The 14713-nt window shown below is 47.5% G+C and overlaps 3 protein-coding genes across 3 annotated transcripts; 2 read left to right on the top strand and 1 right to left on the bottom strand.

Moving 5' to 3' along the window:
• Positions 1–46: 46 nt before the first annotated feature.
• On the bottom strand, positions 47–1682 carry MYCTH_2307463 (uncharacterized protein). The gene is made up of 4 exons (XM_003664483.1): positions 1099–1682; positions 900–1000; positions 458–813; positions 47–360 (listed from the first exon to the last, which is right to left on the bottom strand). Exons 1-4 carry the CDS (start codon positions 1453–1455, stop codon positions 176–178), a joined length of 999 nt encoding a protein of 332 aa, XP_003664531.1. The 5' UTR covers positions 1456–1682; the 3' UTR covers positions 47–175.
• Positions 1683–1851: 169 nt separating this feature from the next.
• MYCTH_2307462 (uncharacterized protein) lies at positions 1852–4396 on the top strand. The gene is made up of 3 exons (XM_003664482.1): positions 1852–2103; positions 2161–2445; positions 2505–4396. The coding sequence occupies exons 1-3, from the start codon at positions 2089–2091 to the stop codon at positions 4293–4295; spliced, it is 2091 nt and encodes a 696-aa protein (XP_003664530.1). The 5' UTR covers positions 1852–2088; the 3' UTR covers positions 4296–4396.
• A 485-nt stretch (positions 4397–4881) lies between these two features.
• MYCTH_2307459 (uncharacterized protein) lies at positions 4882–7476 on the top strand. Its single transcript, XM_003664481.1, has 5 exons — positions 4882–5881; positions 6045–6061; positions 6125–6173; positions 6282–6443; positions 6517–7476. The coding sequence occupies exons 1-5, from the start codon at positions 5000–5002 to the stop codon at positions 6589–6591; spliced, it is 1185 nt and encodes a 394-aa protein (XP_003664529.1). The 5' UTR covers positions 4882–4999; the 3' UTR covers positions 6592–7476.
• Positions 7477–14713: the final 7237 nt, after the last annotated feature.

Below are 14713 nucleotides of genomic sequence, written 5' to 3'. Positions count from 1 at the left end.
GAGGATTCGGTCAAGGCAACTTTTTTCCGTTCCTCTAAATACGCCACTGATACCCTAGCTGTACATAACATACCGATCATCCACTTCCGTTGTTCCGGTCCCCGAGCCCCAGAAGACTCTTGGACAATGCAGCAGGACCGTTTGAAGCATCATCGTCATTCCGGCCCATAGCACCTTACATGAAGGGCGGCAGGGAAAAGGTGTAGCCCGGGTTCTTTCCCCGGAAGATGCTGAGGAGGAGGCTGTACACCAGGACCATGACGCCGAACCAGGCGACGAAGGCGATACCCTGATACCTGGGGTCGCCTATCCGGGGAACCTTAACGGCAAGGGAAATGCTGGAAAGAGTGAGGATACCATCTGTAATTTCGGTTGGGCCGGCGTTAGAGAAGGATACGGTACCCGGTGGAAGAGAAAAGAAACAAGGGATAGACTCAGTCAATGAAGAAGGACTTACACAAGGCAGCCACAATCTGCGTTTCTAGGCCGTATTGGTTCTGAAAGCCGCCTGCGAAATAGCTAATACCGCCGCGACCGTCTCCGGCGACATAAGGCACGTTCCGGATGTGATTAAACATGTGCCCGCTGGTGAAGAGCAAGATCGAGATGAGCGTAACGGCGGCCCAGACAGTGCGGCTCTGGATAATGGGAAGCACGTATGGCCACGCGACGTAGGAGGCGGTCAGGGCGCCCGAGAGCATGACGAAGGTCGAGATCCAACGCATCCAGTTGATTGGCCGCTTGATGGGCGGGTGCGGGCGGTCGGGAAGGTGTCGTGATAGCCAGTGGTGTACTACCTCGGCAGCTTGGGCTCTAGAGAAAGAGAAGGGGGGGGGGGAGTTTGTCAGCGCATCTATGTAGCAAAAGAGAGCAGCAGGTTTAATTTAATGGTGGCTTACCCGCCCGTGAAATCATATCGGACCGCATCGGGCGAAGCAGCGGCGTGAGGGCCAGTCGTAGGCGGGAAGAAGAACAGCACCGGCGCCGTTTGCAGACCCAACTGTCCCATCCAAAACGTTAGCCATCATGAGATCACATCAATCTTTGTTTTTGCATCCTCGGGAAATCTCGATCGATCGATCGAAGAAATGCGCTTACACTCATAAAGACTTCCCTCCCATCCCCAAAGTCCAGCGTCCCGAACACGACCCGCGACTCGCCCTTGCGGTCCCCGCTCGTCCAGCTGCGCGCCAGCAGCTCCCACTCGGGCTGAAACTCGCGGCACATCTGGCAGCCGTACCGCGACTCCATCGCCGTCAGGAGCACCGCCACCGCGTAGTCGCGCGGCGTCGCCGTCAGCTCCCGGTACGACGAGTCGCCCAGCTTGATGGGGCTCGAGGAGAGCGCTTTGCCGTGGTAGAGCTGGAAGCGCTCCTCGGACGTCTTTTTGGATCTGACGGCGGAGGCGAGGGACAGCCCTCCCAGGGCGAGGGAGAGGACGGAGAGGAGGCGCATCTTTGTTGTTCTCTTTGGATTGGCGGATTCGGCTGTTTGCCTTGCGAGACGTAAAAAAAAAAAAAAAATTAGAGCGGACGTCACGGCCGCCCGTGAGGAGAGCCAATTGCTCCTGGACGGGACGCCGATGGGGGTTGGTGTGTGTCTGTTCGTCCGTCCGTCGTGTTGTCGGCGGAGGCTTGGCGGGCGATTGGGATGGAGCTTCTGGAAGTGTGTCCTTAAACTCGAAGTGACGAAGCGTGCCCGCGTTGAAGCTTTGGCAGGGGGGTTGCAGCAGCTGGCCCGGCCCTTGTGGCTTGGCATTGCCGGACCGACAAACAGCCAGTTGCTGAGATGACCCGGCGGGGGAGGCGAGGTTGCTAGGCCGTTTTGGGAAGACTGTTTACATTCAAAGACCAGTGCAACCTGATGATGCATTCCTTCGCCGTTACACCTCGTCATCATCTCCTCTCTCGACATCCGTCATTCATCGCTCTTCCCTCGATTTTCTCGCAACTACTATATCGAGACCTCCAGCATCTCGACCAAATAGCATCTTGTTTGCTAGTGGCAAACAGAATTATATCTGTTTGTTTCGCGCTTATTGTTTGTTTACCTTTCATGCCGCCGAAAAACGCGTCGCAATGTGTAAACATGGCTTTTGACAAGGTGCCTACCATTGTTGTTCCGCCAAAACACAGGCTTCTAACCCTCATTTGACACTAGAGAACCAACACGATGCATGACTTAGATGTCAAGTATCAGCAGACGATCCACGAATGCGATCTTGTGGTCAAGGATGAAGAAGCACGCCGGTTAAAGCTGCGCAGCTTGATGCTCCGCGACGAGGCATCGGAGCTCAGGGATCGCCTGGCACAAAAAGATGCTCGCATCAAAGATCTCGTTGAACAAATCGACGACTCGCGCAGGCAATTGGATGCTTCGCAAGAGAAATCCCGCAGGCAGGATAAGATCATGCAGTCGCAGGCTCGCGAGATCAACAACCTGAAGGTGGGTGGGCACTCACGACGGGGTTCCGCGACGACAGCTCTAACTGAATTTGATTACAGGAGGAACTATCCGCATTTAACGAAGTGTCACAGAACTCGGCCAAGATTCTGTCAGAAAAACTCGCCCTTTCCCGCGAAGTCGCGGTGCTCAAGCCCGAGCTGGAACATTTACGGTCACAGCTCGCTCACCAGAAAGATGTTCTCGCCGAGAAATTGGCGCTTGAGCGCCAGCTGAATACGCTAGAGGTTGAGCTCGCCAACGAGAAGCGGGCTGCTCAAAAAGCAGCGCAAAAACGGAATGACGACAACCAAGCGGAGCAGGACCTTCGCAAACGGGTGCGAGAGTTGGAAAAGGAACTTGCAAACGAGAAGCAAGCGTCCGAAACGAGCATTAGGAGCCATGAGAGCAAGATGAGCGAAGCCGAGCGCGAGCTAAAATCGCTGCGAGAGCAGTTGACGAGCGCAGAGGCGAATCTGGCTGCCGAGAAGCGCAAGGTCGGACAGCTGACCAAATCCCAGGCGAACTCCGCCTCGGGGGTACAAGAGGAACTGGAGCAGCTCCGACAGAGGTTGGAGGAGACTCAAAAAGCCCTTGCTGCTGAGAAGCGCGCAGCGCAGCTGCACGCGAAGAGGGAAGCACCACCTAATGACGAGGATGCGGCACGTCTACGGGAAGAGCTTGAGCAAGCTCGCAAAGAGTTAGCGGAACAAAGGAAGACACAGGAGAAGCTCCGGAAGGAGATTGAACAGGCCCAGGCCGACGCAGAGGAGCGGCAGCAAGCAGCCTTCGATAAGGTCGACAGGATGCGCAACAAACTACGCGACGCACGGGAGGAACTCAAGAAGTGCCAAGCCGAGCTGGAAAAGGCGCAGGAGCGGGCGGCGAAGCACAGCAGTGCGACCACCACCACGACGGTACCGCTCAAGAGCGCCGGAGTAAAGGCGAACGCAAAGAAGAAGAGGTCTGCGGACGAGATGAGCGTGGATGACAAGGTGCTCCTCACGCCGAGCAACATGGACGATCGGCCGAAGCGCCCTCTTAAGAAGAGAGGCTTCGACGTGTCCAAGGTCGGCGGCAAGTCCGAATTCTCCATCACCCCTTTTCTGAACAAGACGGTCAACGTCGAAGGATCCCCGAAGCTCGGGGGTGATGACGCCACGCCGAGCGCGCCAGTTCAGTTCCGTGGTGCGGAGCAAGCCACCGCAACTGAGGCCACGGAGGGAGCTCCCGAGGAGACCACGACAGAAAAATCCGCAGCTCCCGAGCCTGCGAGCACGAAACCGGTTGAGAAACGGCCGCGCGGCCGACCTCGAACAAAGCCCCTCACGGACTCGTCCCCATCCAAACAGAACTTGACCGCTCCCACCCGCAAGGCTCCGCGTGCCGAGTCCACCCTAGCGAAGGTGGCAGAAGAGCCAGATGAGGCGGACAGCAGCACGAACCAGGACCAAGAAAACCGCTCCTCGGGTAGCGCCGATTCCGAGCCAACAACCAAGACTGCCACCGCTGATGCCGTTAATGGTGTCACGAATGGTACCGCCACCAGCAGCGCACCCGAGAAGACTGAACCCAAGAAGAAGAAACGCAAGCTGCTGGGGACAAACACGTCGACGCTGTTTGACGGCGGTGAGGACGAGGGAGAGAGGGTCAAGCCTATCGCAGCTGTTGCCACGGCGGCTGCAGCTGGAAGAAGGCCGATCGCCGGTAAAGCCGGCGGAATGAACGCTATTGGCAAAGGTCCCATCGCAGCAGCCAGGTTTGGGGCGGGCATTAAGAATGCATTCGGCGGGACTACGTTTTCGCCCTTGAAGAGGGAGAGGAGAGGAGTAGCGGCTAGCTTTTTGGCGTAGCTGCCGTAAATGGATAGACGATGTTGGTTTCGGGCACCCCGGGGGGGGGGGGGGGGTTGAATAAGCATCTTACTCGAGGGCGGTCTCGGGTCGGGAAAGGGCATAAACTGGCGTTCGTGTTTGCTTTTCCTGCATTTGATGTCTTTTTGGGATCGGGGTTCTGAAATCTGGAGTTGGTTTGATTCTTTTTTCTGGCAATCTCTATCGAACAAGCTGCTGTTGCCTTCCCTTGTGTGATGACCATGATGGTTGCCACGGTCTTCTGAGCCTCGAAGGACTGTCTGCCTTGCAGGCAGACTTCATCACCACTGCATGGGCATGCCGGTTTCTCCTGTCACAGCCCTTCCCAGCGTTTTCTGGGAGATCACCGTTTCCGTTGATAGCAAGGGAGGGAGGGCCCTGACGCAGTTCGGTGGCGATCCTGTCCGAAACCGAAGATACATCCGGGATGTAGTTACAGTTAGCCATGATTTTCTGCTTTGACGAGCGATTTCGCCCCCTGTAAGGCGATATCCTCGCGTTAACTCGTTCGCCAAGAATTCACCAATTGAGGGATTGAGACTATCCAGCAATCTCTTGCATCCTAACCCGTTCAGTTATCCGGCTCAAAACCTCACCAACTCCATCTTGACCTGAGCTTCAAAAGCGATATCCTGAATCTTCGTCTCATGAGTTAGCCGAAACCGAAAAACACAATCGCACTTATGCAGGCGCCATGGACTTGGACGCCATCCCGCCTGGCTGTTCGCGGCACCAGAGTCTCACGTTCATTGCAACAATGCGCATTCTCCTCCTCTAGCCCACGCGCCTTCGCGCGCTGCTCGGCGCGCTCACTCGCCTCGTCGACACAACGCGCAAGACATAGACGAGCAACATCATCATTGGGGTCACCCCAACAGCCGGCACGCTCACAGCCGCCCCTGACTCCCACCCCAGTCCCAAGCCAAACCCGCCTCGCCTCCTCCTCGGCCTCGTCCCGCTGGAAGCTCCGCCAGGGCTCCGACCCCTTCGCCCGCGCCGCCCGCGTGCAGGGGCTCAAGTCGCGGGCCGCCTTCAAGCTGCTCGAGCTGGACGCAAAGTACCACCTCTTCCGGCGCGGCCGGGGCCAGGTGGTGGTCGACCTCGGCTACGCGCCGGGGAGCTGGTCGCAGGTGGCCGTCGACCGCACCGCGCCCAACGGCACCGTCGTCGGCATCGACATCATCCCCGCCCAGCCACCCCGCGGGGTGAGCACGATCCAGGGCAACTTCCTGAGCCCCGGCGTGCGGGACATGGTCAAGCAGTTCCTCCTGGACGCGGAGAGGAAGAGGAGGGCCGAGAGGGCCGCTGCCGGGAAGGGCAAGAAGGTGGAGGAGGAGGAGGAGGCGGAGCGAGAGGGTGGGGACGAGAACGGGGTGCAGGGCGGAGGGGGCGCTGAAGTGGTGGCTGATCGCCCGAGTTACATCGACCTGGAGCGGATGGCGGCGAAGCAGAGTGAGGCAGAGAGCGGCAACGACTCGGCCCCTCTGTCTTCCTCATCAACCACGGAAGAATCAAGAGACCCGGCAAAGAAGGAAGACACGAAGCCGAACCTGCGGTTGGTAGACGTATGCAAACATTCAAAGAACAAAACAACCCTTTCCCCCCTCCCCCTCCTCCCCCTTTTCCGTCACTTTCCGCAAAACCAAGCGGGAAATCGGGACCGACCTGCTAGCACAGAGAGGATCAACTGACTAACCATCCCCATCTCAACTCTGTTCCTCTCAACAGGTAGTCCTCAGCGACATGTCAGCACCCTGGCCCCAGACCCACGGCTTCTCCATCAACAGTTTGAGTAACCCGTATATCAGGATGATGAACACGAGCGGCATCGCCTTCAAAGACCACGCAGGGAGCATGGTAAGTGCCTAAACCCTCTTAGAGAACCCACACGTTTTTCACTTCCTACGAGCAGACCGCTGACCATATCCACCCTCTTCTTTCCTAACCTTTTCCACGAACCAACAGGACCTTTGCCGTGCTGCGCTATCCTTTGCGTCCGAGACGCTCAAGCCCGGCGGCCACTTTGTGTGCAAGTTTTACCAGGGAGCCGAGGACAAGGCTTTCGAGATGCTCCTGAAAAAGTTGTTTGCCAAAGTCCACCGGGAGAAGCCCGAATCGTCACGCAGTGTGGGTTGCCCGTTTCCGCTGTGCATGGTTGCTTGTGGGAAGATCAAAAAAAAAAGACTGATCTCCAGCATAGGAATCAAGAGAGGCGTTTTTTGTCGCGCTCAAGAGAAAAGGGGATGTGACATTGGAGGACATTGAGGTTCAATAGAGCCTGGGGTCTGCCTCGCTGGCGAGGAGACTTGGGTTGAGTAATATGGGCGAATAATATCATCCCCGCAGACATCGCCGCCACTCTGTAACAGATCAACATAAATCAACTCGACCGAGATATGCTTGTGTATATGTGTTGCCGCGGGGTTCAATGGCACTGTCAATTTCGTAGCCGTGGCATCAGTGGAGTGCCATCCAGTCAATTCCTCATGCCCGTGAAAAAGACAAAAGACTTTTTGTACGTCGTGTCCCATACGCAGCCAGCACAGCGTGGCAATCCCAGAAACCAGATGCCCCCATAACCATTGCCATGCGACGACCAAGAACCCCGCATCACGCCCCAAACTCCAAAGGGTATCCGTATCCACCGCTTTAGACCTTGAAGCCACGCGACCTTCTGCGACCACGAGCACGCTCGAACTTGCGGCCCTTGGAGCGGACATACGGCTTCTGTTTCGAGGAGTCAGTGCCGTCCAGGCTACCCTTGATGGGGTACGTAAGCGGCCTACCTTGTGCTTGTGGGGACCGAAGCCGAAGTGCTTGACAGCCTCGCGGGCGTTCTTGGGGCCGCGGAGCAGGAGGGTGTTGGCGCCAGTGGGCTTCTCGAGCGCCAGCTGGTCGAGGGTAAGGACCTGGCCGCCGGCCGCGGTGATGCGGGCACGGGCGGTGGCGGTGACGCGGAGAGCGGCAACCGTCATCTTGGGGACGGTCAGGAGGCGGTTGTCATCGGTGACGGTGCCGACGACAACAACCGTCTTGTTCTCGTTGCCGTTCTTGAGGTTCCTCGCGATGCGGGACAGCGAGATGGGCGGGCGGTTGATGCGGCTCATGAACAGGCGGCGCAGGACCACCTTGTTGAAGGGCGCATCAGTGCGGCCTGTGATTTTGCCGTCAGCGCCGTCGCCTCCCCGGGAGACGGTAGATCTCACGCAAAGGTACTTACGGGCCAGGAAGCGGTAGAGCTTCACCAAGAGCTTCAGGTAGACGTTGTCGCTCTTGGGAGCCTTGCGGTGCGTGGACCGCTCGTGGTGCCTCTTCAGATCGATACCTATTTGTTCGGAAAGGACTCCAGTCAGCCTTTAGGTCTTTGGTATGCTCAGGAGGCACGCGTCGACCAGCGATGCATTGCCTCGAGGCTTGCGCGAGCTCGTCTCTTCCGAGACTTTTCTAGGCCCAGCGGCAGCGACGACGGCGAATGCTCGACCGGGAGCGGAAATGCCTTGGTTCGCAGAGAGAACCATATTTCAGATTCTCGTCCACTCGCACACAAAGGCTTCGAGGAGGCCGGGTTACGTACCCATCGTGGCGGTGACTCGCGGATTGTCGACAAAGATCCGAGTCGATGGGGAAGTTCGTTGGGCGATGGTTCTTCGAAAATTCGGCAGGAGCAAAAATCCCGAGATATTTTGGTGCTGGTGGGGAGGGTTTTGTGCGTAGGCGGTGAGTAACGGCAGATAACAGGTCAAGGTGGGCCAGCCAGTAAACCTTTCCAGGTTAGACTCGAGGCTAAGCCGCACCCGCTGCCAAACAACTTCCAAGCTCTTTTCATGTTAATCATGCGAAAGTTCAAGGTCAACGCGATGGCATTGACACCAATCGACACCGTGAATTGCTATCACGAAGTTTCATTTTTCTCGACGTATCAATATTCTCCAGGATTTTAACAAAGATTCTCCAAACATTTTTTCTATTGTAAAGATTTTCAGCCGTCACCTACTTATCTTTCGATTATTATACTCAGTTCCCTAAAAATATAGGGCTTTCGGCAACTTAATTTCTCTAGATATGTTAACTGTTCCTAATATTAAGGTCAGATTCAATGGGCCGGGTTAGAGCCCTCGGGTTACGTAACCGAAGGCAGAAAAAAAACTGAACATACAACACCAGGGATTCGCTGGTCGTCACCGACCCAACTACTAATCTGGACCTTACCAGCTTGACTAAGGGAGAGCGGACGGGATCCCGTATTTTCTGGTAGGTATGGTCGTATGTGCTCGGATCGTCTAGTAAAGGACTTTATAAGTGCTGGGTCAACCTCGCGCGGAGGAGATACTTCCAAAAGATTGAAGTTTAAATGGAGTTATGCGCGTTTGGCAAGGTCGAATATCTTTTGAAACTTTGTATACAATTAAGTTTCAAATTTCAAAGCCTGAGCCTCAACAGGCGATCCCTTTCCATTGCTGCTGTGCTGAGTGTCACATGCTGGGTGTGCCAATTCCTCGTCGTTACGGGAACAGTTGTGTGGATGATACGCACCTTCGTTGTAGTGTTTCTTGAAGGGAATGGCCCCCTCAGCTTCGTATAGAAATGACACAAGGCGACTCCAAAGCATATAGAGGTGTTGATAACACTCTTTCTCAAGTGTCGACCTCGCAACCATGCACCGATGCCCCCCAACAACCAACCTGATTTTCCTACCTCTCTAGGTGCCTAACCCTACCATCCCTTGATCCTTCAAACCTTAGATAATTTAGGAGTCATGGTCCGTCTAAATCCGGCTGATATGGATGGACCGAGGTGTGGCCGTCTGTATGCCGGGGGGCGGCAGGACCTCTATAAGATCCTAACGCCGCTTCAGGCTGGATTCAGTTCTCTTTGACCTTCTATACTTGGGCGTCCTTCAGATGGTTCGATCCAAAAACTAACGACCACACCGTAGCCGTTGTGATAGCCGAAGACATAATAATCCACGGGGTCGGACGATGCCGATGTGTCCGCGTATTGCCGCAGGTACGCAAGGGATTGAGGTCGATAACTTAGGCAGAGAGATGACGTTGTGCGTAGGCAAATTCTGTGTCTGCAAGGGAGGTAGACCTCAGATGGGGCGAATAGGGCGGGAGGACGCATCGTCTAGGCTAGTCCGAGGCCGGCCCTGGATGAGCAGTCCCTGAACAAAGTAGTGCACCTGTGGCGCCCATGAACATGACAAGAGTGAGTGATGGTCAAGAAAGCACCTAATGCCCTACGCGAGTGATACAAGAGCTCGAGTTCCGCAACATACAGATCGGTCTAGACTAGGCCTCTCGCGTCTTGCCGCTCTCAGTAAGTTTCGGGCTCTGACCCGAGTGTACTCTGCTTTGATAGTCAGGGTTGAACAACGTAGTATTATAGAGGCCTAGAGGTTTACAGAAGGTGCCTCTCTGTCACGGAAATATACATGCAGGACGCCGCCTGAGCCGCCTCCCTAACAGACCAATAGGACAGCAGGAATGATAGGCCAATCAGGACAGGATCACACTTAGCAAGAAATGATCCCAGCAGAGGACCACTGGCTCACGATATGAGCCAGGTAAGCCAGTACAGAGGATCACCACGACTATTAGTGATCCTAGGATTATATATATATAGATAGTCACTCGTTATAGTAGACTCTAGGAGTTTACTAGTAATAGTAATTATAACTATAATACTTATACTAAGTATTATTAAATACTATACAAGATAACTCTAGCGTTATTATAAACCCTTTAGCTTTACTAAATCCCTTAGATAACCTATATACTTATTCTAATTAATCTACCTTTGTCTAAACCCTTTTAGAAGAAGTCTAAGTTAGGTTCGTCATATATTACTATCATTCCCTTTATTCTATTATAGTTTAGAATAGAGGTAATTTTGACCTTAATATTAATATAGCTACTAACATTATAGCTAAATAGCTGCTTGCCTAGCTTAGTCAACTCTAGTAATAGATCTAGGAGTTAGACTAGAGAGATAAGGCTACTTAAGCTTAGATTAAGGAACTTAAGAATAGCAAAAAGCACTTGTAGAAGCTAGTTAACAAGGCTTATGCTAAAATTAAGGTACTTGAGGGCATTAAAGCGAGCTATATTAAGATCGAACTATCTAGCAAATATAGAGGAACTAAGGAAGATCTTATAGGATTCTTAACGAACCTCTGATCCTACTTCTGGCTTAATAATAATAAGTTTCTAGACAATAAAGCCAAAGTCCTCTATATAGCTATAAGACTAGAGGGTAAGGCACTTAGATAGTTCGAGCCTATATAGAATGACTATCTTACTAAGGAAGACGAAGACGACCGAGATACGTTTATATAGGTAGTCTTTTAATCCTATAACTATTTTAAAGAAGAGCTTTAGAAGGTTTTTAGTGATAAAGATAAAAAGATTTATATATAAGAAAGACTTACTAATCTCTAATAGACTAAGTTAGTAGCCTTCTATATTATATAGTTTAAATAGAATATACTTAAGTCTTAGCTTAATGATAAGGCGTTAATATAACTATTCTATAATAGCTTAAAGGAAAAGGTTAAAGATAAGCTATATAAGTATAACTAGCCTAAGACCTTAGATAAATATATTATATGGACTATTAGAATCGATAATTAACTTTATATATAAAAGTAATAGAAACAAGGTTAAATAAATAGAACTATAGTTAAGGCTAATAATAAGAAAAAATAGGTATACATTAGTACCTTATATGGGATATATCTTAGAGCTATAGATATAGATATAGCATAGAAGTAAGACTAGAAGAAGACGACTAAAGATAAGTCTAATATTATCTACTATAACTATGGAAGGAAAGGACATTATAAATAAGAATGCTAAAGCCTGAAGAAAGAGTGGAAAATAGTCCCTAGAAAGGAAATTACAGTTATTAACGAAACTACTAAAGATATTATCAAAGTAGCGGCTACAAGCTACGAAAATAGGGATAGTAATATAGATAGTCTTAGACACGACAGCAACGGTAAAGATAAATAAGTACTATACTCCGAACTAATTACTATAGACCTAGAGATAGGTCTTACCGAATAGGATATAGTGGGAGAGTATATATTACTAATTTCGATTCTTCTAATCTTAAGGTAATAAGGTTTTATAGTTATATAGAGGCAGGATAGATCGTAGATAATTAATACCTAAGGAATCGAAAGACCTAGACCTAATATTCTATTCCTCTAGGAACAAATCGAATAGTACTATAACGAAGTTTTCTAGCTTAATATGGAATTATACGAATAGGATAGACGCTTGATTCGACTTGCCTAGTAGAGCGATAAGACAAGGGACAAGATAAGGGAACTCTAACGTATTATAGAAACTATCAAAGGGGAATAGCCTATAATATATAATAGGCCTAATAGCTATACTAAGTATTTTAATAACTAATAACTTAGCTATAATATATAGAACCTAGAGTACTAGTTTATATATATAAACCGTAGAAAAGACAAACGTATATAGGAAAACTATTAGAAGAAACATTCCTACCTTAGTGTTAGGGTATCTATAGTCTATATATAGTAAGAAGGATTTAGGAAAGAGTTCTAATACCTCCTAAGTAACGCTATATAACTATACCCTTAATACAAGGTATATATACAAGTGCCCTAGTTCTAGTATATATTATATAAATACCGATACCACTTTTATAACAAATTCGAAAATAATTACTAGCCGACCTAACGAGGAAATGAGGACAGAAGCCTCTACCCTATAGAATAGGTCTATAATGTAGGAAATGGAGCAGCCGAATTGCTCTAGAAGATCGAAGCCTATAATCTAGAAGGCATTACGATAGTTCTAAAACGAGCCTAGCCTAGGTACTACGGAATAGGATAAGACATATAAGACTTATACTAGAGTAACGATTATCTTTACTACATAGACGAAAAGAAATCGCGGATCTAGGAGCTTTAGATAAAGCTATAGCATATATAATAAAAAGTAGAACAGACTTAATAATAGGAAGCTATAAGCACTTAATAGCTTATAGAAATAAGTACAATTGACAAAGCTACTATTAGCCGAATAACTAAAGAGGTTAGTACTAACCTGGGAAACGGGTTAGAGCCCTTCGAGGGGCCTAAAAACTATTAATGCCTATATAGCGGCGAGTAGTAGCATAGTATAGGAGGAACTAGCATAAGAGACTACTATATCAAGACCTCTTAGCACAAATATAGGAAATCGCTATAATCTTTAGACAACGGTAGTAAGATAAGCAACTATAGATAATGGTATAATAGAAGTAGTATAAAATGCTTATACTAGTAGATAGTAAAGTAGAGATAAACCTAATTTTACCGATACTTATAAATTAGCTATAGATACCCTAGAGAATAAAGTAGAAGTATAATATAGTTAAAGGGCTATTTCCGATATAATAGGTATATAAGGAGACTAAACCAATCAATATCACTATAATAGGGAAGACTATAGTAGTTATATTTAATATTATAGATATAGGTAATAATAAAAATATAATATTAGGGTTACTATAATATAAAGATTATAACCTAGATATTAGCTAAAAAAATAGTAACTACCTATGACCCTAAATAGAATTATATTTAACTAGTAAGATAAGGAGTATACAAGGATCATAAGTAGACAATACTTAGGGGAAGGCATATCCTACGGATCTACTACAAGAGATAGACAGTGGTAGGTAGACTACTATAGACTCTAGAGGAAGCGGTATAACGATATTAACATTATAATAGGAAGAACGAGCTAAACCGCCGATAGCTATTCTCTCTATTGACAAATGCGGAGCACTATAACTAGAGTAGTAGGTTAAGATAGGAGAAATCGCTAGTATCGCCATAGATAGGACCAAGTTTGTATACTATCAGAAAACCGAGAGACGAGACAAGACTAGGGAAGTACCGAAGGAATACGAAGGACACCTAGCATTTAAACCGAAATATCTAGAAGGATTACTAGAACACGGCCTATAGGATTACAAGATCAAGCTTAAGGAAGGAGTATAACTAAAGTTCTTTAAGATCTACTATATAAGTTAGACTTAGAACGAAGAACTTAAGTAATAATTGGAGGAGAACATTCGAAAAGGATATATCTGCCTATTAATATTACTAGTAGGCTATCTAATCCTATTTATACCTAAGAAAGACGGAAAGCTATAGTTATATATTAATTATTAGTAACTTAATAAATAGACTATAAAAAACTAATACTTATTACTACTAATCTTATAGCTCTGAGATTAGTTAGTAGGAGCCTAATATTTTATATATCTTAACTTACTATCGGCTTATAACTATATATAAATTAAAGAAGGCAATAAGTAGAAAATGGTCTTTAAGACGCCTTATAGCTATTATAAGTATCTTATTATACTATTTAGACTTATAAATACACTAGTAATGTTCTAAGCCCTAATTGATCAAGCTATCTAACCCTTTCTTAATAAATTTATAGTATATTATCTCGATAATATACTTATCTTTTTTAAAACAATAGACAAATACTAGAAGTATATAAGAATAGTACTAGACACGTTATATATGTATAAGCTATTAGTTAATGAGAAAAAGAGCGAATTCCATATTAGGAAAACAGTGTTTTTAGGATATAAAATATCCCTAGGATAAATCCGGATAGAACCTTTAAAGGTTAAAGCTATGAAGGATTAGCTATAACTAACGTTAGTTATAGAAGTACGAAGCTTTATTAGATTTATAAACTTCTACTAAATATTTATTAGAAATTTCAGAGTAATTATATAACCTTTATACGAACTTACTAAGAAGAACGCTGAATTCTAATAGGAAGAATAGTATAAGTAAGTATTTATATAGATTCGTAATGCTATTACTAAAGATCTAATACTAGTGCTACTAAACTCTAAGAAGCTATTTAAGATAGAAACGGACGCTTCGGATTATACTATCAGAGGATAATTAAGATAACAAGACGAATAAGAGAAGTTATATCCTATAGCCTTCTTTTCAAAGAAGCTTTATAGACTACGTCTTAATTATCCGATCTACGATAAGGAATTACTTATAATTGTCAAAGCTTTTAAAGAATGGCGACTATATCTTAATAGTACGATCGAACTAGTATAAGTATATATAGATTATAAGAATTTACGGTACTTTATAATGACAAAGGAGCTTAATAGACGACAAATATAATAGGTAGAATTCCTCGCGGAATTTAATTTTAAGATCTAATATAAGAAGGGCAAAGAGAACGTATAAGCAGATGCCTTAAGCTAATAAACGGATTATACAAAAGGACGAACGGAAATAATACTACCGTTATTTAAGGAATAACTGGACGGAACGCTATATTACGAAACGTAGATACCTATGAAAAATGATCTACTTGACT

Source organism: Thermothelomyces thermophilus, chromosome 4 (assembly GCF_000226095.1).
Source record: "Thermothelomyces thermophilus ATCC 42464 chromosome 4, complete sequence".
NCBI classification, from domain to species: domain Eukaryota; kingdom Fungi; phylum Ascomycota; class Sordariomycetes; order Sordariales; family Chaetomiaceae; genus Thermothelomyces; species Thermothelomyces thermophilus.
This window is presented reverse-complemented; position numbering and strand designations above follow the sequence as displayed.

Coding starts and splice junctions, on each gene's coding strand:
- MYCTH_2307459 (XM_003664481.1), top strand. CDS start 5,000: ATGCAGGCGCCATGGACTTGGACGCCATCCCGCCTGGCTGTTCGCGGC. Junction 6,174..6,281: donor AAGACCACGCAGGGAGCATG/GTAAGTGCCTAA, acceptor ACGAACCAACAG/GACCTTTGCCGTGCTGCGCT. Junction 6,444..6,516: donor AGCCCGAATCGTCACGCAGT/GTGGGTTGCCCG, acceptor TCTCCAGCATAG/GAATCAAGAGAGGCGTTTTT.
- MYCTH_2307463 (XM_003664483.1), bottom strand. CDS start 1,455: ATGCGCCTCCTCTCCGTCCTCTCCCTCGCCCTGGGAGGGCTGTCCCTC. Junction 814..899: donor CGATATGATTTCACGGGCGG/GTAAGCCACCAT, acceptor CTCTTTCTCTAG/AGCCCAAGCTGCCGAGGTAG. Junction 361..457: donor GCAGATTGTGGCTGCCTTGT/GTAAGTCCTTCT, acceptor CCGAAATTACAG/ATGGTATCCTCACTCTTTCC.
- MYCTH_2307462 (XM_003664482.1), top strand. Junction 2,446..2,504: donor GCGAGATCAACAACCTGAAG/GTGGGTGGGCAC, acceptor ATTTGATTACAG/GAGGAACTATCCGCATTTAA.